Here is a 25,423-nt window from a genome sequence, read left to right on the forward strand (position 1 = left end):
GCGTCTCCTCCAGCCCCGCCTCCCTCCGCCACACACAACCCCGCTCTAGCCTCGCCTCCCAATGACGTCCGAACCCTGCTTTCTGGGAGCCTAGCAACAGAAGCGACCTCCGGGATTGGTGTCTGGAAGAAATTCGCCATTCTCATTGCACGATGGAGTTACCGCCCACACTGAAGCCGAGAAAGCAAATCTTTTTGCTGTATTATTATTTATTTTATTTTTAAAAAATTTTTTGTTGAGACAGGGTCTTGCTCTCTCACCCAGGATGGAGTGCAGTGGCACGATCTCGGCTTTCTGCAACCCCTGTCTCCTGGGGCCAAGGGATCCTCCCACTTCAGCCTCCTAAGTAGCTGGGATTACACGCACGCGCCACCACATTCGGCTAATTTTTGTATTTTTTGTGGACACATGGGGTGAGAGGGCGGCGGGTCTTGCCATGTTGCCCAGACTGGTCTCGAACTCCTGAGCTCAAGCGATCCACCTGCCTCGGCCTCTCAAAGTGCTGGAACTACAGGCGTGAGCGACCGCGCTGGGCTAGGACAGCAAATCTGAGTGAATTTTCGTAGTTTCGTAGGGAACCTGGATTCTACGCAACAGGATCTCCTCAAATGGCTCAGGCGGCTGCACTCTTCTCTCTGTCCCCTTGCCACACACACACACACACACACACACGCACATATACATACATGCGCGCGCGCGCGCGCGAAAAAAATTAGCAGATCTCTTTCAGCCTTATGCCTGAGGCCAAAAGAGAAGGGTTCAGCGTCCTAAATATAACACAAAGCATGTGCCCAACCCCCACCACACACACACACACACACCTCTATCCTGGAGTTCTTCCACAAAAGCCTCAGTTTCCCAATATGTGGACTGTGGGCATCTGTCTTTTACTACGCCCGCCTATGACTGCCGACAGACATCCCTCTGTTCATTCGGTGCCTTGGAGACCCAAGGGTGCAGCCCTGGGTGGGGTCGCAGCTGGAGACAGCCCAAACACACAAGGAGTGTGAGCCGAGCACATGAAGAGAGGGGAAGGGAGACAAGGCACCCCGCACCCGCAGGACCAGCCTGGACATGCTGGGTGCTCCAAGGTGGGGCCCTACCCACACTGGGTGCTTCCTTGGGAGGAGAGGGGAAGAGAGAGAAGGAGAGGGAATCCCAGTTCTTGCAGCCACTGGGAATCAAGAGGCCCAACTCCGTCTTGGTCTTCAAGCAAACAAACAAACAACAATGGGCCGTGGGAAGGTGAGAAAACAGGGTAGTGACTTTCTGGGTTCTAATAGAAGAGGGGGATGGAAGCCCAGACTCCTGGGGTCTCCATGGAGGTGGGGGGCTGGGCACAAGATGCCCAGGTCACTTTTGGATTCTGGTTCTGCCTTCCCAACCCGGAGGCCACAGAGGACTGCCCTGGGTTCTGACCTCAGCTATTTCTCCCCGTAGGGTGAATGTGGGTCCAGACCCGCCCCTCCTCAGCTTCCTATAAAAGCTGGGGACCAGGTACTGCTGATACACACACCATGAGGCTCTCCAGGAGACCAGAGACCTTTCTGCTGGCCTTTGTGTTGCTCTGCACCCTCCTGGGTCTTGGTAAGTGACAAGGGACCTGGACTGTCTCTGGGACCTCAGGAAGAGAGAGGTCCCAGATTGAGAGAGAGAGAGAGATAGATAGGGAGAGAGCCTTCAGCAAGTCCTCAAGGTGAACGGGGAGGCATTCTGGAAATTCAGATTCATGGAAGAGGCCAAGGGTAAAGGAAGAGAAAGCCTGGGGGTCCCAGAGAAGAAAAGCTCCTGTGATTGGATCCCTGAGAGAGGGGCTTGGTGGGCTCTGAATCCTCCATCCTCCAGGAAGGATCCCAAACACATCTCAATTCTAGGAAATCAGATGAGAGCATGGCTGGAAAGGGAAATCTTTAAAAATATAATTTAAAAAAAAAAAAAGAGGGAGAAGGCCAGGTGCGGTGGCTCATGCCTGTAACCCCAGCACTTTAAGAGGCCGAGGCAGGTGGATCACTTGAGGTCAGGAGTTCAAGACCAGCCTGGCCAACATGGTGAAACCCCGTCTTTACTAAAAATACAAAAAAAGTTAGCTGAGCTTGGTGATGGGCGCCTGTAATCCTAGCTACTTGGGAGGCTGAGGTGAGAGGATTGCTTGAAACTGGGAGGCAAAGGTTGCAGTGAGCCAAGATTGTGCCACTGCACACCCCAGCCTGGGTGACAGAGCAAAACTCCATCTCAAAAAAAATATATTAATATAATATGATATATTTTTTTAAAAGAGGTAGAGAGATTTCCTTTCTCCTTAGACTAAGAAGTTCAGGCCCCAGCCCCCTCCTCCCCTGCACACAGGAGTCCAAGTAAGCCTCACTTTCCCCAGGACCCAGGTTTCTGGGCCCCTAGTTGTCCCCTCTCTCAGAACCAAGAAGTTCAAGTCTCTGCCCTCCTGGTCCTCACTCTCCCTCCTTGACCTGGGATGCAGACCCTAGCCTCAGGGCCCCCTGCCTGAGCTCCCGCTGTCTACAAGACCTACATGGCACCTTCAAGGAGGAGAATCCCACATTCAAGAACCAGCTGGACCTGAAGTTTCACAAAAGTCCATGGAAACCTCCATCACGACCCCTCCCTGCCCCTGAGCTTTCTCAGCGGACCCTGGCATCCAAAATCCCCAGCCATGTAATTAGGCAAACAGGCTTCATGGTGGAGTCGCTTCCCGCCCCTGGAAGCAGCTTTGCTGGCATCACCACTGCTTCTTCGTCCAACTCTGGACAGTTCCTTGGGCAGTGGTCAACATCCCGCCCATGAAAAACCAGGGAGCTGCTGGTCCCTCCTCTCTCAGGACACAAAAGTCCTAAGTCAAAGTCGTGGTCCGAAGACCACACCACCCATGACTACAGCCTCGCCCTCTGTCTACACTGCAGGGTGCCCACTACACTGCGAAATATGTACGGCGGCGGGGAGCAGGTGCCATGGCCAAATGAAGACTTGCAGCAGTGACAAGGACACATGTGTGCTCCTGGTCGGGAAGGCTACTTCAAGTAAGAGGATGTGGCCTGGGACCTGGTGGGGAGGTGGGGTGTACCTTCAGGGTGGAAGAGACTACCATGCTGAGGGGGGATCATCACGGTTCTCAAGACGGGGGAGCGTGGGAAGAAATCAGTGGAGAGCAGGAAAGAGGGAAAGACCATCATGAGATGGAGGGAACAGAAATAAATGGTGTGATAGAAATCATTATTGTCACGGAATTCTGAAAATGACACTGTCCTAAAGAGAAGGAAAATGTGGGAGGGGTGAGAGCTAATAGACTTTCTTAGGCAGAAGAGGGGTAAGGAAAGACACTGTGGGGGCAGAGAAATAGTGAGAGGGGAAGAATCTAACTGGCAGGAGGTGGAAATGGTGGGGAGTGGATAGAGAAGGAAGAGGCTGGGCTGGGGTGGGAAAGTGTAAGTGTAATCAGGGAAGAGGTCATTCCTGACAGAGGGAGGAGAGATGATGGTGGAGTGTTGGAGTGGTGGAAGAGACAGAAAAGGGATCACCCCAAACAGGAGATGGATGATAACCTTGAAGTATGGAGCAAATCATTTTTTTTCTTTTTTGAGACAGATTCTCGCTCTGTCACCCAGGATGGAGTGCAATGGCGTGATCTCTGCTCACTGCAACCTCCACTTCCCGGGTTCAAGCGATTCTCCTGCCTTAGCCTCCCGAGTAGCTGGAATTACAGGTGCGTGCCACCACACCTGGCTAATTTTTGTATTCTTTAGTAGAGACGGGGTTTCGCCATGTTGGCCAGGCTGGTCTCGAACTCCTGACCTCAAGTGATTCTCCCGCCTCGACCTCCCAAAGTGCTGGGATTACAGGCATGAGCTACCGTGCCTGGCTGAGCAAATCATCGTAAAGAGGAGAAGCAGAGACAGGGAGGGGGAGATGTGGATGAGTAAAATGAAAGGGAGGCCGGGCACGGTGGTTCACGCCTGTAATCCCAGCACTTTGGGAGGTTGAGGTGGGAGGATCGTTTGAGCCCAGGAGTTTGAGACCAGCCTGGACAACAAAAAGAGATCCATCTCTACAGAAAAAAAAAAAAAAAAAAAATAGTTGCGCATGGTGGCACATGCCTGTAGTCCTAGCCACTTGGGAGGTTGAGGCAGGAGGATCACTTGAGCTTGGGAGATCGAGGCTGCAGCGAGCTAAGTGCACACCGCTGCACTCCAGCCTGGGCAACAGAGGGAAACCTGTCTCAGAAAATAAAATGGAAGAGAGAAGATGGGCATGAGTTAAATGAAAGAGACCACCCCAGACCTGAAAAAGGATGGAGGAGAAAGGGAGCAATGGAAGAGACCAATGGGGGACAGAGATGTTTATACAAAGCTGAAAGAGACTTTCAGTCACAGGAGGAGAGATGATGAGGCCTGGTGAGGGAATAAAGGCGACTTTGGGTGCAGGGAGAAAACACTGGTCGGGAGAGGCTGTGAAAGGAAAGTGAGATCGAAAATCACCCAGCCAGCGTTGGTGGGTTAAGGAAGGACCTGAAAGGCTTGAAGAGAACCCCCATCCCGACATAGAAGAGGAAACGCACCCTCGGGAAGGGAGGAGAGAGAGCTGGGGGACCCCTCGATGGAGTGAAGGGGGAACCTGTGAGTTGGGTAGGAAGAGACCACCACATGGTGGGGAGGGGGAAGGCCAGGGAGACTGGAAGAACCCACCTTAAACAAGACCTGAAAATAGCCAAGAGGGGCAGCAAGAGACCCTCGTTGGAAGGTCTGAGGAGTGACCATGGCAGGATCTGAGAGAGGAGGATGCCTGTTGCTGGGACCGGGGTTCATTGGAAGAGACTACGGGGTGGGCGGGGGTTGGCGGGGAGTTGAGGAGGCTGGAAGAGACCATTTCACGAAGGCATGGGGGTGGCCATAGGCGGCCTGAAATAGAGTAATCCTGGAAGGACAGGGGGAGAGGGGTGGCCGTGGGTGGGGTGGGGTGGGGTGGAAGGGACCACATCCAGCAGGCTGAGGTTGGCAATGGGGAGCTGGAAGAGACCACCAAAGACCGACTAGGGGCTATGGCAGCGGGAGGGAGGGCTACCTAAGAAAGCACTCCAGGCCATGCACCAGACAGATTTGGCGGCATGGCTCTAGGGGGCTTGAAAGAGACCGCCCCGGCCGGGCTGGCGCAGTGGCTCCCGCCTGTAATCCCAGCACTTTGGGAGGCCGAGGCGGGCGGATCACCTGAGGTCAGGAGTTGGAGACCAGCCTGGCCAACATGGTGAAACCCCGTCTCTACTAAAAATACAAAAAAATAGCCGGGCATGGTGGCGGTCGCCTGTGATCGCAGCTACTCGGGAGGTGGAGGTTGCAGTGAGCCAAGATCGCGCCATTGCACTCCAGCCTGGGCAACTCCGTCTAAAAAAAAATAAGAAAAGAAAGAAAAAAAAGAAAGAGACCATCCCAGGAAGTTGTGGGGTTGGGGAGGCCTAGGGTTAGGCAAGACCTTGAGGCAGGGGTTGAAGCCAGGGAGTGGTCAGCCAGCACTGTCCCTGCCTGTCCCCATCCCACAGAGGGCAAGGAGTTGGTGCACACCTACAAGGGCTGCATCAGGTCCCAGGACTGCTACTCCGGCGTTATATCCACCACCATGGGCCCCAAGGACCACATGGTAACCAGCTCCTTCTGCTGCCAGAGCGATGGCTGCAACAGTGCCTTTTTGTCTGGTAAGAAGCCCGTGGTGTGTGGTGTGTGCTCTGGCTCTCCACTGACCCTTGCTGTAGCCGCTTGCTGGCTCTGAGCCTGTTTCCTTACCTGTAAAATGCAGTGTCTATTAGCAACCCTGGTGTTTCCCGGGGTTGTTGGGAGGTTGGGGGAACGGCTTAAACATCCCTATTCACCTTACACTTCATCCTCATCCTCAGTGCCCTTGACCAATCTTACTGAGAATGGCCTGATGTGCCCCGCCTGCACTGTGAGCTTCAGGGACAAATGCATGGGGCCCATGACCCACTGTACTGGAAAGGAAAACCACTGCGTCTCCTTATCTGGACACGTGCAGGCTGGTGAGTGGTGCCTGGATCTCTGGAAAAGGAAACAGAACTAGAGGTCCAAACTTCTAGGTTCGATGGGAGGAGAGGGTTCCAGAGAAGTGGGTGAGGATGTGTTCTGGGATTATGAGGAAGAAGGGGCTGAGGTCCCTGATTCCAGTCTGAAATCTCCCTTTCAGGTATCTTCAAACCCAGATTTGCTATGCGGGGCTGTGCTACAGAGAGTATGTGCTTTACCAAGCCTGGTGCTGAAGTACCCACAGGCACCAATGTCCTCTTCCTCCATCATATAGAGTGCACTCACTCCCCCTGAAAAGCTATCTGAACAGAGGAAGATACATGTAGTGTGAAGTCCCCATTTGTCCTCAGCCTGTAACTCCCCGTGTGCCTATAAAGAAGTTAATAGAGCAAGCCTGAGTCCTTGTGGTGTGATGTATCTTGATGAGATAGAATGCAGGAAATAGGGGGTCTCAATCCTCATTTCAAATCCCCTCCTTTTGAGGAAGAGAGGGAAGGCCCTGCCTTCTTTCTTTCTTTCTTTCTTTTTCAGACAGGGTCTCACTCTGCCACCCAGGCTGAAGTGCAGTGGTGCATTCAAGGCTCACTGCAGCCTCGACCTCCCGGGCTCAGGTGATTCTCCCACGTCAGCCTCCCTAGTAGCTGGGACTACAGGCCTGCACCACCATGCTCGGTGATTCTCCCACCTCGGCCTCCCTAGTAGCTGGGACTACAAGCGTGCACCACCATGACTGGCTAATTTTTTAATTTTTTTGTAGCAACAGGGTTTCACCACATTGCCCAGGCTGGTCTTGAACTCCTGGGCTCAAGCGATCCTTGGCCTCCCAAAGTGCTGGGATGACAGGTGTGAGCTACCATGCCTGGTGGCCCTGCCTTTTATGAAGGGATTAGTCTTTGCCAGGTCCTTGTGCTGTGTTTTCCATGCTATACCTCATTTCATGATCATAACAACTGTGAGGTTGATATTATTATCCCCACTCTACAGATGAACAAACTGAGGCATAGATTGTGGGTGTCAAAATTTGCCCTGGGTCAAACAACCAGGGAGGGTCAGAACCTTGATTTGAACCCAAGTCTGGTATACTTCAGAGTCCATGATCATCTCTCTCAATTAACTGCTTCCTCTTTTTGCCTCAGTGTTCATGTCTGCAAAATGTAGATATTAATAGTTATAACCTCATAAGGTTGTTGTAAGAGTCAAATGAAAGACAACTTAAAAAGCGCTTAGTGCAATGCCTAGCACCTTTAAGACCACGTGGATTCTAAAGACAATGTATGCCTGAGTAAACAGTAATCATCATAATAGCTGCCACTTACTGAGTGGCCATTAGTTGACAGGTGCTAAACACTGACATCAATTGGGACAGACTAGATGATGTTACAGTAACAAAACAAGTCCCTGATCTCAGTGGTTTAAAACAACAAAGTTGTATTAATTAACACTGTAATAATGCTATGTAACAAATCATCCTAAAACTGAGACTTCTTTATTTTATTTTTTTTTTTTTGAGACAGAGTCTTACTCTGTCTCCCAGGCTGGAGTGCAGTGAAACCATCACAGTTCACTGCAGCCTCAACCTCATGGGCTGAATCGATCCTCCCCGCTCAGCCTCCCTGGTAGCTGGGACTACAGGCATGCGCCACCACGCCCAGCTATTTCCTGTAATTTTTTTTTGTAGAGACAGGGTTTCCCCATGTTACCCAGGCTGGTCTCAAACTCCTGGGTTCAAGTGATCCACCCACCTCGGCCTCCCAACGTGAAAACTGAGACTTATACCAACAAGCATTCTTCTAAGGGTTTGTGGGATGGCTGCTTTGGCTCCAGTTCAGGAGGATTCAGGTCTCTTCCATGAGATTCCACAATTTTCTGGGATCAGCAGCTCCCTGGCAAATGTTCTCATGGCACATCATGGGAGCACAAAAGCCAAGTGCACTTAAGGGCCTTGCTAAGGTTAGGTCTGCTAAAATTCCATTAAGTAAATCATATGGTGAAACCCATCAGTGGAGCAGGGAAATATACTCCCCCTCCAGTAGAAGGGAGAGGAGTGGATATTTGCTGAATGACTGCCCATTCACAAAAGGTTAACTTTTCCTTCACCCTAGCACTATCCAGAGGGTGTTTTCCTCGTCATAGTCATAAATCAGCCACCGGCAGGGCATGATGGCTCACGCCTGTCATCCCAACACTTTGGGAAGCCGAGGCAGGAGGACCACTTGAGCCCAGGAATTTGAGACCAGTCTGGGCAACATGGCAAAAAACCCTGTCTCTACAAAAATACAAAAAAAAAAAAAAAAATTAGCCAGGCGTGGTGGTGCATGCCTGTAGTCCCAGCCACCTGGGAGGCTGAGGCGGGAGGATTGCTTGAGTCCGGGAGGCAGAGGCCACAGTGAGCCGAGATCTTGCCACTGCACTCCAGCCTGGGTGACAGAGTGAGACCCTGTCTTAAATAAATAAATAAATAAAGCATCCACCAACTTGAATGTGGCCAATTTCTGTGTCACAGGAAGTCTACCATGGGTAATCACATGCTGTGACCCAGAAGTGACTTAATACAAGTCACTGGATGGAGCTAGTCACATGGCCCACCCAGCCACATGGGCACCAGGAAGTGAGATCCTGCCCCAAGGTCAGAAGGCAGAGAACTGGACATGTTTCATTAATAGCACAAATGACCACCATGACCCCTTAGAAGCTGTTTTTCATTTTATTTTCACAACTCTATGTCATAGGCACTATTATTCACATCTCTGTTTTCAGGAGACATCAGAGGCTCAGAAGGCTGTCACATTGTCAGTCACACAGCTAAAAAGTGGCAGAATTTAAGATTTTAATCATTGGGTCATGTTGTTGGGGAGAAAGAGACCACATCACACACAGAGAGAACAAGTCTGTATTAGTTGCTTTTGCTACATAACAAACCACTCCAAAATTTAGTGGTTTAGAACAATCACCTATTTAGTTAATGATTCTCTGGGTTGCAACTTGGTCTGGGATCAGCTGGGCAGTTCTTTTGCTGGTCTCAGCTGGGTTCAGCTGCCTATCAGCTAGGGAGCTCTGTTTCAGAGGTTGGTTGGCTATGGGTGGCAGGGATCAAGGATGACGGAGCCATGTGTCTCTTTTCCCTTTATTACCCAGCAGGTTAGCCCAGATCTTTTCCTTTTCTTTCCTTCTTTTTATTTTTTTAGACATTGTCTTGCTCTGTCACCCAGGCTGGAGTGCAGTGGAGCCATCATAGCTCACTTCAGCCTCGACTTCCTGGGCTCAAACAATCCACTTGCCTCAGCCTCCCCCATGTAGTTGGGACCACAGGTGCACACCATCACATCTGGCTAATTTTGTTGTTGTTGCTTTTTTGTAGAGATGGGGGTCTTGCCATGTTGCCCAGGCTAGTCTCGATCTCCTGGGCTCATGAAATTCTTCCACCTTTGCCTCCCTAAGTGCTGGGATTATGGGTTTATACCCATATGCCACCATGCTCAGCCAGCCCGGGGTTTGGATGTGGCAATGGTGGTAGGGGTCCCAAGGGGAGCAAGAGAGGAAGTCCCAGTGCATAAGCACTTTGGTTTTTTTTTTTTTTGAGAGAAGTCTCACTCTGTTGCCCAGGCTGGAGTGCAGCGGCGCAGTCTCAGCTCACTACAACCTCCGCCTCCCAGGTTCAAGCTATTATCCTGCCTCAGCCTCCCGAGTAGCTGGGACTACAGGTGTGCACCACCACACCCAGCTAATTTTTTGTATTTTTAGTAGACAGACGGGGTTTCACTGTGTTAGCCAGGATGGTCTCGATCTCCTGACCTTGTGATCTGCCCGCCTTGGCCTCCCAAAGTGCTGGGATTATAGGTGTGAGCCACCACACCCGGCCGCATAAGCACTTTTCAAGCCTCTGCTTGTATCATGTTTGCTATTGTTCTAGTGGCTGAAGCAAACCACATAGTCAAACCTAGAAGGAGAGCAACAATCCAAGGGCATGGCTACAGAAAGGCTGGCCCAGTTGGGGTCATTAATGGGTATGCCTGGCTCCAAAACTAAGGCGCTTTACCATCGTAAGCTCCCAATGTTTAAACAGTAAGTCTGCCCGCACTCCTTCCAGGGTGGCAAAACTCAGATACTGATAAATTCTCTTGATCACAGCCCAGTTTTTCCCAGCGGATTCCCCACCATCCCTCCTATCCCCAGACACTGGAGTCTAGGTTTCCAGCCCAGTCAAAATCTCAAGGATCTTTCTTTTCCCTCAAACTCCAAAAGAACAGACACACAATAGGATTTCTATTCATTTTTATTCATTCCTCCAAAGAGCACCACAGGCCAACCACACCCTTGATGTGTCCTTCATGGTTCCCCACTGCAGTGGACACAAATCCCTCCATCATTATCCAGGCATGGATGGAACTCTGCTGTGGTGAGGAGGTTGTCTCGCCCACTCACCCAAGTTTTCCATGCCTGTTCTGCTTTTGATGGCAATGCCAAAATTCATCATACATTTCCTTGAATTCCTGCCTTCAAGGGTCATCCAGCCCTGTGGTGCCATGCAGACACACTTCAGTGGCGGCCAGTGATCTGTCTACAAGGGAGTCTTAGTCTTTTCTGCTTGGATGCTCCCAGGGACAGATGCCTGCCAACAACCTTATGTCTTCACAAAGACTAAAATGGAATCCCATCAAAAGTCATGATTTAAAAGGCGACCACCCCCAAAAGAAGTCATAACACTCAAGGGTGTCAATATATACAACTGTGTAAACACAACCAATCTACAACTATATCAACACAACCAGCACTCCTCTATGGGCACAGACACACACACAAAATTGTCTTGCTTTCTCAGATATGATCTCTGGCATGACTCCTGCTGGCATGAGGGCAGAGGAAATTGAGAGGAGCAAAGCATATAGCAGTGATGTCAGACAGGACCAAATCAGAGACAGGGTCAAAGTGGCAGAAAAATGAGGAGCACACTCCGAGCAAAGGCATGGGGGTGAGACAAAGGCACCCAGACTAGAGCCATCTTGGTGCTGCCCAGGGGTGGGTGGCACTCATGTTTGAGCTCCATGTGTCAGGCTTTTCAGGAAAGGGTGTACTATGTTATGTGTCTGTGTGCATATTGTGTGCCTGCATGTACATACATACGCTGAATTCTCACCATAACCATGTGAGGTAGATGCCATTTGTAGAGTGACTTGCCCAAGTCAGTTGAAGGACTATCTGCCCCTAGAGCTAGACTGATAGAATTTTCTATGTTGATGGAAGTATTCTGTACCTTCCCTGTCCAATACCATAGCCACTAATCACATGTGGCTACCCAGTATTAATGTTGCACTACTGCCAATGAAACATAGAATTTTAAGTTTTATTTACTTTTAATTGAACAGCTGAGGCCAGGTGTGGTGGCCCATGCCTGTAATACCAGCACTTTGGAAGGCTGAGGTGGGAGGATCACTTGAGGCCAGGGGTTCAAAACCAGCTTGGTGGCTCACTATGTAATCCTAGCACTTTGGGAGGCCGAGGTGGGCGGATCACCTGAGGTCAGCAGTTCAAGACCAGCATGCCCAACACGGTGAAACCCCGTCTCTGAGAAAAATACCCAAATTAGCCAGGCATGGTGGCACACACCTGTAGTCCCAGCTACTCAGGAGGATGATGCAAGAGAATCAGTTGAACCTGGGAGGCAGAGGTTGCAGTGAGCTGAGGTCATGCCACTGCACTCCAGCCTGGGTGACAAAGTGAGACTCTGTCTCAAAACAAAACAAAACAACCCACCAACTTGGTCAACATAACCAGACCTGCATCTTCACTTAAAAAAAAATGGACACCCATCTCAGTTTTTGGAAAACTATTATATAATTGGAACAACTTGGATATGTGAATCTACTTCTCCAACTATGAATTTTATGAAATCAAAATAAAGGTCAAGCATTTCAGATAAAAATGTACCATGGTAATTGAGATTTGGTGTAAGTGTAAAACATACAACAGATTTTGAAGACAGCATAAAAGAACGTAACATAATTCATTTAAATAATACCGATGACGCCAGGCACGGTGCCTCACGCCTGTAATCCTAGCACTTTGGGAGGCTGAGGTGGGTGGATCACCTGAGGTCAGGAGTTTGAGACTAGCCTGGCCAACATGGCGAAAACCCATCTCTAACCAAAAATACAAAAATTAGTGGGCATGGTGGCGGGTGCCTGTAATCCCAGCTACTCGGGAGGCTGAGGCAGGAGAATCACTTGAACCTGGAAGGTGGAGGTTGCAGTGAGCCGAGATTGTGCCACTGCACTCCAGCCTGGGCAACAAAGCAAAGCACTATCTCAAAAAAAAAAAACTAAAAAACCGGTGACATGTTGAAATGCTATTTTGGATACATTGGGTTAAGTAAAACATGTTAAAACGAATTTAACCTGTTTCCTTTTACTTGTCTAATGTGGCTATTAAAAAACTTGGCTGTAATCTCAGCACTTTGGGAGGCTGAGGTGGGCAGATAACTTGAGGCCATGAGTTCCAGACCAGCTTAGCCAACATGGTGAAACCCCATCTCTACTAAAAACACAAAAATTAGGACGGGTGCAGTGGCTCACGCCTATAATCCCAGCACTTTGGGAGGCTGAGGCCGGTGGATCACCTGAGGTCAGGAGTTCAAGACCAGCCTGGCCAACACAGTGAAACCCCATCTCTACTAAAAATACAAAAATTAGCTGGGCATGATGGTGCATGCCTGTAATCCCAGCTACTTGGGAGGCTGAGGTTGCAGTGAGCCAAGATCACACAACTGCACTCCAGCCTGGGTGACAGAGCAAGACTCCGTCTCCCAATAAATAAATAAATAAATAAAATAAAAATACAAAAATTAGCTGGGTGCGGTGGCTCATGCCTGTAATCCCAGCACTTTGGGAGGCCGAGGCGGGTGGCCTGAGGTCAGTAGTTCCAGACCAGCCTGACCAACATGGTGAAACCCCATCTCTACTAAAAATACAAAAATTAGCCAGGCATGGTGGCATATGCCTGTAATCCCAGCTACTCAGGAGGCTGAGGCAGGAGAATCACATGAACCTGGGAGGCGGAGGTTGCAGGGAGGCGGAGGTTGCAGTGAGGCGAGATCGTGCCACTGCACTCCAGCCTGGGTGACAGAGTGAAACTCCATCTCAAAAAAAGAAAACTTAAAATGACATATGTGGCTTGCATTTCGTTTCTACTGGACAGTGCTGCCCTGCAGCCCTCCCATTCCATCACGTGGCTGACATGCCTGATTGCAGGGCTTAGACACTAATATGATGGGGTAAAGATATGGATGAATATTCTTCCCCAAAGCTGAAAGAGCTTTCATGAAAATGCCTGGAGCCATTCAGTATAGAACTAAGTGCTCTTCCCCATGGTAGCTATCTCAACTTTGAAGGGACAAATTGTGTCAGCAGTGGGAGTCCAAGCTGGAGATGATGGTACCATCCCTTGTCTGCCCTTGGATCAGTTACCTTTGTCTTCAGCTTTTAAGGGAGACAGGATCTCAAAACTAAGGTTCTTATCCAGCTCTTTTATTGCACAGATGGGAAAATAAGGCACTGTCCAAGTAACACACAGTGACAGTAGCAAAGTCGTGCTTGCTTCCCAGGTCCCTGACCTCAGACAAGGGTGTTCTCTCCCATTAAATGCTTTTTTCTCCTCATCTTGCTCCATTTTCCTATCTTGTGGCAAGAGATTAACAATCTAAATTCCAATCCTAGTTCTGACACTGACCAGTGAAATAAACATTTAGGCTGGGTGTGGTGGCTCACACCTGTAATCCTATCAAGGCAGGAGGATCACTTGAGGCCAGGAGTTCAACACTAGTGTGGGCTACAAAGCAAGACCCCCGTCTCTACAGAAAATTTGGTGCTGTGTACCTATAGTCCCAGCTACTCTGTAGGCGGAGGTGGGAGGATCGTTTGAGCCCAGGAGTTGGAGATGGCAGTGAGCCATGATCATCCCACTGTATTCCAGCCGGGGCAACAGAGCAAGACCCTGTCTCTAAAATAATAATAATAATAATAAATATTTATGAAGCACCTATTGTGTCAGGCACCTATTGTTCTAGATGCTGGGGAAACAACAGAGAACAGGACAGGCAACGGGTCAAAAGCCAATAAACAGGTAAATAAATAAGATCATTTTTGACAGTAATAATTGCTACAAGGAAACTCAACTGGCCGAAATGAATGATGGGGGGATGTGAGCTACTTCAGATAGGGTGGTCAGGGAGGGGAAGTCCTCTCTGAGGGGATACGTGAGCTGAGATCTGACTGAGCCCGTCACAGGAAGGTTTGAGAGTAGAACAGGAAGTTGTGAGTAGAGCCTTGAAGGAAAGAGAACAGCAGGTGCAAGGGTCCCCAGGCAGGACTCAAGGTAGCCACTCAGGCATCAGAAAGAGTCAGGCGGCCATGATGGCTCACACCTGTAATCCCAGCACTTTGGGAGTCTGAGTCAGGTGGATCACCTGAGGTCAGGAGTTCGAGACCAGCCTGACCAACAGGGTGAAATCCCTTCTCTACTAAACTACAAAAATTAGCCAGGTGTGGTGGCACATGCCTGTCATCTCAGCTACAGTCATCACATCCCTGTACTCCAGACTGGGTGACAAGGTGAGACTCCATTTCAAAAAAAAAAAAAAAAAAGAAGGAAAGTCTATCAGGCTGGACAGGAGTGGGAAGGGGCAGGGAATGAGAATAGGCAAGGGCCAGACCCACAGGGCCTTACTGTGTGCTGTTGGGCCTCAAGCCTGCCCTCTCTGGACTTTGCTCTTTCTGTCTACGACAAAAGGGATTCTATCGCTTGGATTCTCAGATCCTCCTTTTCTGTTTTTGACACTGAAGAATTCTGTAACCTGCAACTTTTCCCCCACATGTGGCTAGCAGCCTAGAACATTCCAGGCACTGTGGTTTCTGCCTTTGCTTCATTCACTCCTGGCATATTCCCATGGTCTCAAGTGCCTGACCACCCATTTGGTGGGCCCCTGGCTCAATGCAGCACCCTCTATGTACATCAGAAAGCAGAGCCTCTTGGGGATACCCGAGGTGTCCATACAGAAGTGTTTGGACCAGTGCAGCAGTACAGCTGCTCTTCCGAAAAGGAAGGTGCACAAAACACCAAGGCCATAAAGGGTTATGGTTAAATACCAGGAGAAAAAGGCCAAAAAAAGATAGAAACTCCTAAAGAAAAGAGACAGAGAAACAGACTCCCCAGAGATCACCTGAATTGCTCAGCACCTAGAAGATGAAGGCAGTCATATCCCTTCCCAGTCACACTCACAGAGGCAGTTGCCGGGATCCCAATACAAGGTTTGGAGGAGCTGTCTCTGAGGTATGCTTTACTGCCCTTCCACACCCAGAAGACCTCATTCCTGGTCCCTGGCTACTCCCAGAGCCCACCATGCCCAGACCTCTTACCCACCTCACCTCATTTTTGTGGGACCACCCTCCCTACATACTTTTGGAGGGCAATTATAGAAACCCATCCACTCCCCAGGAGAGATCAAGAAGTCTCCAGCTTTCTCCCACAAGCCCCCGATCCCTCCTCCAGATGCAGATCTCCCCTTACCCAATATTTAGGAACCAAGGTCCACAGCCATCTTAGAACCCCAGAAGTCTCAGACCCCAGGGGCCTCCGCCACCCCATCAAGACTCAAAGCCCACTGCTCCTTGGGGACCTGTGTGCAGGCTTTTTCTCCCAGAGAAATGTAGACCCTGCTTCCCTCTGAGGCTCTGAAGCCCAAGAGTTCCAGCTCCCTGGGGCGCTCAGGTCTCCCTCCCCTATACTGGAGTTCAGGTCCCAGTCATGGACACCTCCCCACCAATTAGGAAACAGGACTTCTACCCGCCTCCCTGGAGGACTAAACATCCAGTAACTCCAGTTTCTACTCCCTAGGAGACAAAGACATAGTCCCTGCTAGAGTCTGGGCCACCAACTCCCTTCAGGACAGAAGGGTCTGGATGTCATGCACCATGGTTCCCAAAGGTATCAGGATTCCTGGTCAGGGGCGGTGGGGCTCATGCCTGTAATCCTAGCACTTTGGGAGGCCGGAGCGGGTGGATCACCTGAGGTCAGGAGTTCGAGGCCAGCCTGGCCAACATGGTGAAACCCCGTCTCTACTAAAAATACAAAAATTAGCCAGGTGTGGTGGCAGGCACCTGTAATCCCAGCTACTCCGGATGCTGAGGCAGGAGAATCGCTTGAACCCGGGAGGCGGAGGTTGCAGTGAGCCGAGGTCGCGCCATTGCACTCCAGCCTGGGCAACAAGAGACTTCGTCTCACAAAAAAAGGAAAAAAAAAAAAAAAAAAAGAAAGAAATCAGGATTCCTGTCCCCCAGACTCTCTGAATCCAGGTGATAAGAAGTCACACATCCCAGCTGGAAGTCAAGAGTCCACATCCCCTTCAAGCACCCAGGATTAAGCCCAGGCATCCCCTGTCAGAGTCTGGACTCCCAAGCCCCCTCCCACTCCTCACTGGGCAGGCTCAGGGGGTGCCAGCACAGCCTCAGCATCAGCCCGCATCTCATCGAGAGCCTGCAGCAGGACGCCGTGAGCCGCTCGGTAGCCCAGGCCACCTGTCGCCGCTGCACCACCCGCAGGCCACAGGAAGGAGAGAGCCCCCAGTGCTGCGCCCCCAGCAGTGCCCTCGCCCGCCCAGGTGCCCAGTCTTGCTTCCACCTCGGCGCGCGTCACCGGGCCTGGGAAATGAGCGCGCGCTGCCAGCTCTCCAGAAGCCAGGCCCAGGGCGCGCTCACGTCGAGCCAGTGCCGTGGGTTCCAGCCCCAGGCCCCGTCGCCACTCTGCCAGCTGACCCCGCAGAAGTGCCACGTCGCATGCCCAGCCCAGCCCTGGGAGTGGTGCCGCCGCCGCCGCCAGACTAGCCAGCAGAGCTGGCCTCCACGCCCCGGCTCGCAACGCCGCAGCCTTGGTTCGGGCAGCGCTGGGAGATGCTGGTGGCAACGCCAGCAGCAGTGCCCCTGCCTGGGCTGGGGGGAGCGCTCGCCGCAGCCATTCGCATAGCCCTGGGAGTCCGCCAGGCCGTAGGGGGAACACTGGCGGCGGCGCCTCCTCCAGCACCTCCCACGTCTCGTCCTCCGGGCTTAACGCAGCGGCCCGCTCTGAGTCGCCACCACCTGATTTCTTCATGCCGACAACCTGCTGCAAACCCTCGCTGCCAGCTTTCCCAGGACCTTCCCCGCTGCCTGCTTTCTGCGATCCAGCGCTACATTTTTCCCTTCCCTTACTGAGTGCATTCTCCAATCCCCCTCCACCTGCGTTCTTTAAGCTCTCGCCCTTGGGTTTCTCCATCTTGCCTTCTCCCAGACACTCCGGATCCTCGCCCTCGCCGTCTGTGCGCACGCAGACAAGAGGCGCATCTGGTAGCAGCAAGGCCTGGACCTGGGCCCAGTCCTTCTCAGTGGGGGCCCCAGGGGTGACGAGGATGAGGGCGTCGTAGTGCGTTGGGTGAGAGGCGGCGGCCGCGGTGGTGGCAGTGCCCGTGTGGCCCAGAGGCACGGTCCAGAGCACCACATTCGGGCGCTCTGGGGCTGGGAAGGGAGTGGGTGCCGTGGGGACCGAAGCAGGCGCAGCACCTGGGTCGCCAGGATCCAATCCAAGCAGCATGTCCACCACAAGGCCCACGTCAGCCTTGCCGGCCACGGCCAGGTCTAGCCGTGCGCTGCCCAGGCGCTCCAGGCCTGAGCGCACCCACGACAGCGCAGCCTCAAGGCCGCCGGTCTCAAAGGCCTCACGCACAGCCTCTAGCTCTGCTGCACCCAACACCTCGAAGCCATCCTGCGCCGGTGGCAGGAGCCTGTGGGGACAAGAAGGGACAGGGTCAAAGGTAGAAGAGGGGCTGGGTGACATGGACTGGGCTATGATGACAAGGGCAGAGCTTTCCTAATGATCCCAGAATGGGGCAGGGGTAGGAAAGGGAAGGGCCAGACTGATGGCACAGCAAATAGAAACCAGATGGGGAGGGGCAGTGATGATATGGGTGGGGCTTCAAGCAATAATGGAGTCTTGATTATTGGACGGGTGGACATTAAGGTCAGGTTTCCCACCCCAGCCTAAAATGGGGATTGGGCTAAAACTTCTATGGAATACAGTATTTGGGGGCGGGGTTTTTCCAAGGGTCGGCTATGCTGGGTGGGACAAAGCTCACAGAGGGTGGGGCCTAGAACAAAGAATCGCAACTGTATTGTGGCCTAAACACAAGTCCAGCACTATTTGAGACAGACAAGGTCCCCAAGGGCACTCTTTTCAGGGGCTGGGCCTAAGGAGGGTCAGTGAGGGGAGAAATCTCATCTACCAGTTCTTACCAAGGGGGAGTGGCTAAGGTGACTCCCGGGCAGGTGAGGCTAAGGAAAAAAGATGACAGTGTACTGGGACAAGGGACTGTCCCTCTCTGAGCCTCGTTTTAAAGTCTTTAAAATGAGGAGGCTGGCAGGTGGTAGAGCAAATTCAGGAGGTAGCCAGCAAGTGAGCACAGAAACGAGAGGGAGCTGGAGAAAGGAGGTAGATGAGGATGCCCCAAAATAATAAAGCTCATTGCGGGTGTGGCTTTAGGTGCTTGAAAACAAAACTGATGGTGGGGAGGGCTCAAAGATTAGAGTTTTCAGGTAAAATCTTCCAGGGGGCTGGGCAGAGAGTCTCACGACTGTAATCCCAGCACTTTGGGAGGCCAAGGAGGGTGGATCACCTTGGTGGGGGCAGGGCCTGGAAAAAGGAGCCTCAGGGCCCCAGCAGATAAAGTGTTAAGGCTTTCCCTTTTAATTCTAGGGCTTTGGGAAGCCTGGGTGGGGGCATGGCTTGAGGCCAAGAGTTCAAGACCAGCCTGGGGAAACAGTGAGATGCTGTTTTGCAGCCTGTAGTATTAGCTACTCTGGAGGCTGAGGCAGGAGGATCATTTGAGCCCAGGAGGTGGAGGCCCTCAGTGAGCTAGGATCGTGGCACTGCACTCCAGCCTGGGCGACAGAGTGAGACCCTGTCTCAAAAAAAAAGGCCGGGTGTGGTGGTTCACGCCTGTAATCCTAGCACTTTGGGAGGCTGAGGCGGGAGTATTGCTTAAGGCCAGGAGTTCAAATTCAACCTAGCCAACATAGCGAGACCCTGTCTCTCAGGAAAAAAAATAATAATAATAATAACAGAGCTAAGCCTTGCCCCAAACTCACTGGGGGAGGGATCTCATGGACCTCCATGGACGCACCTAGGTGCCTAGGGTCTCGACTAACGGACCCAGCCAGAAAGCCGGCACTCACCTCCGCAGCGCTTCTGCCTGGCTCTGCAGCGCCGCCCGGAGGCGCTCTAGCTCCTCGCAGCCGTCGCTGCTGCCGCAGTTCGCCGGTAGCACAAACAGATCCGCGGCTCCTAACCCCGCGCTGTTCAGCAGAGCTGCTGTCTGATCACGGGCCTGGGCGGCAGTCTGTGAATCCCCAGGACGGAGGTTCCGCACAGCCAGTAGCGGGGTCCCTCGGGACAGGGCGGCCAGCGCTGCCTCTCCCAGGGCTGGAGCCAACGGTTCCCCGTTCCCCTCGGGTCCGGGCAGCACCAGTACCAGCACGTTGGCTTCCGCCGCCCAGGGCCCCGGCGCTGCGGGTGGGCAGCTCAGCTCGCCCAGAAAAAGGCCTGGGCCCGCAGCTCTTAGGCTAGGAACCCCGGAGTCCGGCCGTCCCTCGGGGGCCTCGAGCGTCTCCACATCCTTGTCGCACAGCGCTGCGATCAGCGCGGACTTCCCCAAGCCCGGAGGCCCCAGGAACAAGGCGGTCACGTCACCCTGCGGCGGAGGCATGGCTGGAAAGCAACGGGTAGAGAAGACCTGGGTCAGGGAGCACCCAGCCTTTTCCTTTCCTAGCCGCCCCACTCGGAACCCAGGCCTCAGTCCTTCACCCTGTCCCCTTCGGTTCTTGAGCGTCACTCTCCAGGACCTAAAAAATCCAGAGCCCAGACCCTATTCCCCCAGAATCCCAGGCGTCCTGTCTGTCCGCCCTCCCTCTAGATGGAAACGTTTCCCTTTCTGCTTCAAAAATTCTGAAATCAGGCGCGGTGGCTCATGCCTGTAATCCCAGTGCTTTGGGAGGCCGAGGCCGGAGGATCGCTTGAGGCCAGGAATTCGAGACCAGCCTGGCCAACATGTGGGTGGACTCTCTGGTAGAGTCTCCGTCTCGATAAAAAATAAAATTTAGCCGGGCATGGTGGCGTGCGCCTGTAGCCCCAGCTACTCGGAAGGCTGCGGCGGGAGGATCGCTTGAGCCCAGGACTTGGAGGCTGCAGTGGGCCGTGATCACACCACCGCACTCCAGCCCAGGCGACAGAGCAAGACCCTCTCTGAAAAATAAATAAAAATAAAACCTCAGAAATCTGGCTTCCAGTCCCTCCTCCCTCGGACACATTGTTATTTTTATCTTTCCCCTTCCCCCTTCCAAATCACCAACCGAGCAAAAAGCCGACCCACGGGAGAGAGCGCAGTCGGTGGCAGTGGGTCAGCAGCTGAGAAGCCTGGCCCCTGGGCCGCGGCGGACGGAGGCCGAAGAGGCCAGGGAGCGGTGATTTAGAGATGCCGGGACCCGTCCCGGTAGCTTTAACCTGACGTCACTCCCTCTTCCAAGGGGGTGTGTCTTGGAAGGCCGACAGCAGAGACCCAGCCCTTCGCAGCGCCTGCGCAGAACGGCCGAAGTGTGCACGCCCCTCTTTGGCGGCCTCAGGGCCTAGAACAATGAATGAGTCAACGCGCCTGCGCGCCACGAGAGCCTACCCACGCATGCGCAAAAGGCTTAGCTAGCTACGCCGCGGGAGGCTGAACGTCATCAAACGCGCCATAGGGCAGAGAAGGACCCCTCCCGTTATTTTGAGGACCGGGCTGGTGCGACTATACTACTGCCGGATGGGAAATCCGGGATCTCGGCTCCGAGAGGCTCATCTGGCAAAAGGGCGCGGAAACCACGGGGGCCCTAAGACTGAGTGGTCCCTATCCCACTTCTCTCTGGGGCGGCGCTGTAGCCAGCGGCTGACAGGCGCAGCGAAAGGCAGCCCTCTGCTGTAAGGAGGAAAACTGAGGCCTGGGAGCAGGAACCTGTAGGCAGCGCTTGAGGGTAGCGGGATAGCAGCTGCAAGCGCGCGTGGGAGGCGGGGGCTCTGGGCGGAACAAAAATCACAGGATGTCAGAGGATGTTTCCCGGGAAGAACTGGGATAAAGGGTGGGTATCACTACCTGCCCCAAGACACTTGAGATTGGGATGACGCTGGTGTCAAAGATCAAGGCTTCCACGCTGAGTTCAGGGAGTTAGTTTGATGCAGCAGGTCATAGGTCACACCAGTGAGAAGACTCTAGGGGAGTCCCAAACCCAGGAAGTCCAGTCCTTTGGGAGGTTTGAAGCTTCTTTTAGCAAGAACTCCATCAATTAGAGTTCAAGGAGATAGTATGTCGTAGGGGTCAAAGGCAGGCAAGGAGAGCCTCTGGCGATGTCAAAGGTCATAGACTTAGGGTGCCCTCTAAGACTGGTAACAGATGAACAGCTTCACTTATGCACGCTCCTCTCCTGACTAGAAGGGTCCCAGCACCATGGAGGACCCGAACCCTGAAGAGAACATGAAGCAGCAGGATTCACCCAAGGAGAGAAGTCCCCAGAGCCCAGGAGGCAACATCTGTGAGTACACATGGCTGGCGGGCTAGAGGAGGGTGGGGTGCAGGAGCTGATGCTAAGATCTCTGTGGCACTTCGGTGTCCAAGGCGCCACAGAGTTTTGCCTGTTGAGAAGGGGCTGTAATGGTCCCTGAGCTGCTCTAGCAGGAAGTGCATCTCCTCACACCAGCTTATGTGGCCAGAGTACTCACCCTCCTCTGGCCACATAAGCAGGATTGCAATGCTTATGCATTCAGAGGGATAGGGTGGCTTCCAGGAGAGGCTTGGGTTGGAGATGTGGCTGAGTATGGTTCTATTGGGAGAGAAACCCCAAGATTCTGGTCCCAACTCTGCCCTAGACTTTCAGTGTAACTTGGGCCTTGGTTTCCTTGACTGTCAAAAGAGGGTGGTACTTCCCACCTCACAGGGTGGGTATGGGATTAACTGCAGCAAAGGGGAAAGCTAGGGGTTAATGATGGTAGCCAGTTTGACATGTAATAGCAACACCTCCTGCTCAGTGTTTTATTATGAGCTAGGTGTATTTATTCTCATATTATGAACCATTTTAACATCCATTATCTCATTGAGTCCTTCTAATAATAGGCCCTTTAAACTGGGAACTGAGGCAGAGAGAGGTATTTGTAACAAGAGCTGTAGTCTCAATGCCCTTGAGCCAGAGACTACCAGGAACACACCTGCAGTTGAACACGTTGGGTTTCTCACTGCAATGAACACACACCATGGGGGGACTGTGGGGTGTCTCACTAAGAATGGTAAAAACGACATAGGATTTGGGCTTGTGGGTGGTGATTTTGGGGAAGGTTCAAGCAAAATTGTTTTGCTCTGGATTGGATGCTACCAGGAAGCAGGGGCAATTCTATGATTGGCTATCGTAATAAATCTTACCCAGAAGGAGGAAGGAAGGAGGCGAGGCTCAAGCTCTGACTGATAAAGCAGCAGCAGACATTCACATTAGCCAGGATAGGAGGATGTTTGGTCATTTTTCTGCTTGGACAGCATTCATATTTTGTCTGTGCTCAGACATTATGATGATGTAGTCTTGTCTTGATTCATTTTAGTCACAGCGTGGCCTTGTCTGTCCTTGATATTCTGTGAAAATTTATGTTCAACAGAACACCAAGGTCTAGCTGTGAGTACCAGGCCAGATCCTGGATGTCGGGCTGGATTTCTCTGTATCATTAGTCATAATTGCAAATGACTGTACAGCAATTCATTTATTCCTTCCAACGGTCCTATGGAGTAGATACTGTTATTAGCCCATTTTCCAGATAAGGAAACTGGTGTAATTGCCTAGGAAGTGGTGGAGGTGAGATTCAATCCCAAGCAGTCTGGCTCCAAAGGCTGTGCTGTAATCACCATACCCCTCTGTTGGGCAGGCTGACCCTCTGGGTTCCAACCCTGGCTCCACCATTTCCTTTCCTAGCCTCATGACTATGGGCAACCTGCCTAACCTCTCTGAATCTCAGTTTGCTCATCCATAAAACAGGTCCAAGAACAGTTCTCCTGTTTGGTTGTCCAGCATTAGCATAGAACCTAGCACATAACACATGCAATGTTAATTGTTGGTGTGATTCTGGGGTTCAGGAAGAGGTCTTGGAGACTCCTGCTGGCCTCCCCTGACCTCTCCCCCACATTCCTCAGGCCACCTGGGGGCCCCGAAGTGCACCCGCTGCCTCATCACCTTCGCAGATTCCAAGTTCCAGGAGCGTCACATGAAGCGGGAGCACCCAGCGGACTTCGTGGCCCAGAAGCTGCAGGGGGTCCTCTTCATCTGCTTCACCTGCGCCCGCTCCTTCCCCTCCTCCAAAGCCCTAATCACCCACCAGCGCAGCCACGGTCCAGCCGCCAAGCCCACCCTGCCGGTTGCAACCACTACTGCCCAGCCCACCTTCCCTTGTCCTGACTGTGGCAAGACCTTTGGGCAGGCTGTTTCTCTGAGGCGGCACCGCCAGATGCATGAGGTCCGTGCCCCTCCTGGCACCTTCGCCTGCACAGAGTGCGGTCAGGACTTTGCTCAGGAAGCAGGGCTGCATCAACACTACATTCGGCATGCCCGGGGGGAGCTCTGAGTGCAGCTTAAGCCTCTCCACGGTGACGGGTGGCTCTGTGGCTGGTAGGACTCACCCATGATATGGGGTGCAGGAACTCTGGGGGCCCTGAAGGATTTGCTTCCCTCCCCTGGGAAGGCAGAGGGCTCTTAATAAAGAGGACCCAGAAGATTCTTATTTAGAGCTTCAGTCTTTGGAGAACACAGGGCCTTCGTGAGACAGTGAAATCAGATAATAATGAGATCTTTTGTTAAAAAAAAAAATGGGGAGTGCGGGAGAGAAATGGTTTGTGTCTCCCTTATTCCCAGCTAAATACCTAGCTGCAGGTTGTGCCATCACCCTTCATTCTTCCCAGATGGATGCCATGGGCTATGGGAGCAAATTGCCCTGGACCTTTGCCTGAATGGGGGCAGGAAAGGTGAGGTGTTGCTGGCCTGTAATGCCACCAGATGAGTTCCAGATGTGGAGCAACTTGGGCTTTTGGGGATGGGGCAGCAAAGTTGGGAGCTGGACCCCAATTGAGTGGGGGTGGCAATTGGAGTCCTTGTGTCTCTTTTCCACCCCCTGCCATCCTCACTTAGAGGGGCCATGGCACTAGATGGCACTAGTCCCCCGATAATTTATGTCTCGTTGAAATAATTTTGTATATCATTCTAGTCCTGAAATATTTTTTTCATATGTGTAGGTGAAATGGTATGAATAAGCTAACAGGAATAGTATCTAAAAACAGAAAACATCCATATTAAAATGTCTAAACAGGGAGCTCTGGCTTTTGAGTGGGAATTTCCAGAGAACATAAGGGTGTGGGCAGGTGGGGGAACTCAGGCCAGAGTTGGCCTCGCTTTGTGGGGAAACTGGTTTGGAATCAAACAGAGATACCTTCTGTTTCGGGTTTTATTTGGCCAACACTGGGAGATTTCCCATTAAGATCCTATTTTCAGCTCTCTTGAAAGGCCCAACCTAGGCTGACATTGTCAGCAGGGGCAGGACAGAAGTTACAACAGGCTGGAGGGAGCAGTGGGTGTCACCCTCAACTGGAGATGAGTCCCACCAGGCCAGTTTTACCCCCTTAGTTACCTGCCCTGCACCTGCAGACAATGGTCGATGCCTTGCATATAATACTTATAGACTCTGTTTATGTTGAGGGATGTTTTTAAAGCCCACAGGTGAGGTGGATGTGGTAGACTGATCACTGTCTCTGTTTTTAGCTAGGCACACAGTAGCTGAAAAGACTGCATTTCCCAGATTCCTTTGCAGCTAGATGTGGCCTTGTGACTGATTTCTGGCTAAATTCCTGGGTAGAACAGTCAAGCTTAAGAAAGGGACGGCTGGGCACAGTGACTCACGCCTGTAATCCCAGCACTTTGTGAGGCTGAGGCCGGTGGATCACCTGAGGTCAGGAGTTTGAGACCAGCCTGGCCAACATGGTGAAACCCTGTCTCTACCAAAAATACAAAAATTAGCCGGGTGTGGTGGCACACCTGTAATCCCAGCTACTTGGGAGGCTGAAGCAGGAGAATTGCTTGAACCTGGGAGACAGGTTGCAGTGAGCCAAGATCGTGCCATTGCACTTCAGCCTGGGTGACAGAGTGAGACTGTTTAAAAAAAAAGAAAAGAAAGGGACATACCTTTTTTCCACCTTCCTAACTGTAATACGGAAATGGTATCCAGCCATCTCAGACCATAAGGACAAGAGCAACACGTGG

General features: G+C 52.1%; 3 protein-coding genes across 12 annotated transcripts; 2 read left to right on the plus strand and 1 right to left on the minus strand.

The window, feature by feature from the left end:
- Window positions 1-72: 72 nt before the first annotated feature.
- Window positions 73-6,430, plus strand: PINLYP (phospholipase A2 inhibitor and LY6/PLAUR domain containing). Of its 4 annotated transcripts, XM_001145117.6 has the most exons (6): window positions 73-1,245; window positions 1,441-1,587; window positions 2,916-3,032; window positions 5,543-5,695; window positions 5,894-6,034; window positions 6,199-6,430. In XM_001145117.6, exons 2-6 carry the CDS (start codon window positions 1,446-1,448, stop codon window positions 6,330-6,332), a joined length of 687 nt encoding a protein of 228 aa, XP_001145117.2. In that variant the 5' UTR covers window positions 73-1,245; window positions 1,441-1,445; the 3' UTR covers window positions 6,333-6,430. The 4 variants fall into 4 exon arrangements, with proteins under 4 accessions (XP_001145117.2, XP_009434034.1, XP_054528795.1 ...); XM_009435759.4 differs by lacking the exon at window positions 73-1,245 and having other exon boundaries at window positions 1,373-1,587; XM_054672820.2 differs by lacking the exons at window positions 73-1,245; window positions 1,441-1,587; window positions 2,916-3,032 and adding an exon at window positions 3,476-3,715.
- A 3,863-nt stretch (window positions 6,431-10,293) lies between these two features.
- IRGQ (immunity related GTPase Q) lies at window positions 10,294-20,768 on the minus strand. Of its 2 annotated transcripts, none has more exons than XM_063800773.1 (3): window positions 20,482-20,768; window positions 19,289-19,820; window positions 10,294-17,841 (listed from the first exon to the last, which is right to left on the minus strand). In XM_063800773.1, the coding sequence occupies exons 2-3, from the start codon at window positions 19,816-19,818 to the stop codon at window positions 16,500-16,502; spliced, it is 1,872 nt and encodes a 623-aa protein (XP_063656843.1). In that variant the 5' UTR covers window positions 19,819-19,820; window positions 20,482-20,768; the 3' UTR covers window positions 10,294-16,499. The 2 variants fall into 2 exon arrangements, with proteins under 2 accessions (XP_063656843.1, XP_001157033.1); XM_001157033.5 differs by having other exon boundaries at window positions 20,462-20,768.
- Window positions 20,769-20,861: 93 nt separating this feature from the next.
- Window positions 20,862-23,894, plus strand: ZNF576 (zinc finger protein 576). Of its 6 annotated transcripts, none has more exons than XM_001157138.8 (3): window positions 20,862-21,065; window positions 21,574-21,673; window positions 23,311-23,894. In XM_001157138.8, exons 2-3 carry the CDS (start codon window positions 21,589-21,591, stop codon window positions 23,736-23,738), a joined length of 513 nt encoding a protein of 170 aa, XP_001157138.1. In that variant the 5' UTR covers window positions 20,862-21,065; window positions 21,574-21,588; the 3' UTR covers window positions 23,739-23,894. The 6 variants fall into 6 exon arrangements, with proteins under 6 accessions (XP_001157138.1, XP_009434039.1, XP_001157189.1 ...); XM_009435764.5 differs by having other exon boundaries at window positions 20,905-21,065; window positions 21,577-21,673; XM_001157189.7 differs by having other exon boundaries at window positions 20,928-21,223.
- Window positions 23,895-25,423: the final 1,529 nt, after the last annotated feature.

The sequence above is a fragment of the Pan troglodytes genome, chromosome 20 (assembly GCF_028858775.2).
Source record: "Pan troglodytes isolate AG18354 chromosome 20, NHGRI_mPanTro3-v2.0_pri, whole genome shotgun sequence".
NCBI lineage: Eukaryota > Metazoa > Chordata > Mammalia > Primates > Hominidae > Pan > Pan troglodytes.

Excerpts from the sequence above, each read along its gene's own strand:
- PINLYP (XM_001145117.6), top strand. The coding sequence starts at position 1,446 with ATGTGGGTCCAGACCCGCCCCTCCTCAGCTTCCTATAAAAGCTGGGGA. Across the intron at positions 1,588-2,915 it reads CTGCACCCTCCTGGGTCTTG|GGTGCCCACTACACTGCGAA; the intron begins GTAAGTGACAAG and ends TCTACACTGCAG. Across the intron at positions 6,035-6,198 it reads ATCTGGACACGTGCAGGCTG|GTATCTTCAAACCCAGATTT; the intron begins GTGAGTGGTGCC and ends TCTCCCTTTCAG.
- IRGQ (XM_063800773.1), bottom strand. The coding sequence starts at position 19,818 with ATGCCTCCGCCGCAGGGTGACGTGACCGCCTTGTTCCTGGGGCCTCCG. Across the intron at positions 17,842-19,288 it reads CAGGCAGAAGCGCTGCGGAG|GCTCCTGCCACCGGCGCAGG; the intron begins GTGAGTGCCGGC and ends TTGTCCCCACAG.
- ZNF576 (XM_001157138.8), top strand. The coding sequence starts at position 21,589 with ATGGAGGACCCGAACCCTGAAGAGAACATGAAGCAGCAGGATTCACCC. Across the intron at positions 21,674-23,310 it reads GAGCCCAGGAGGCAACATCT|GCCACCTGGGGGCCCCGAAG; the intron begins GTGAGTACACAT and ends CACATTCCTCAG.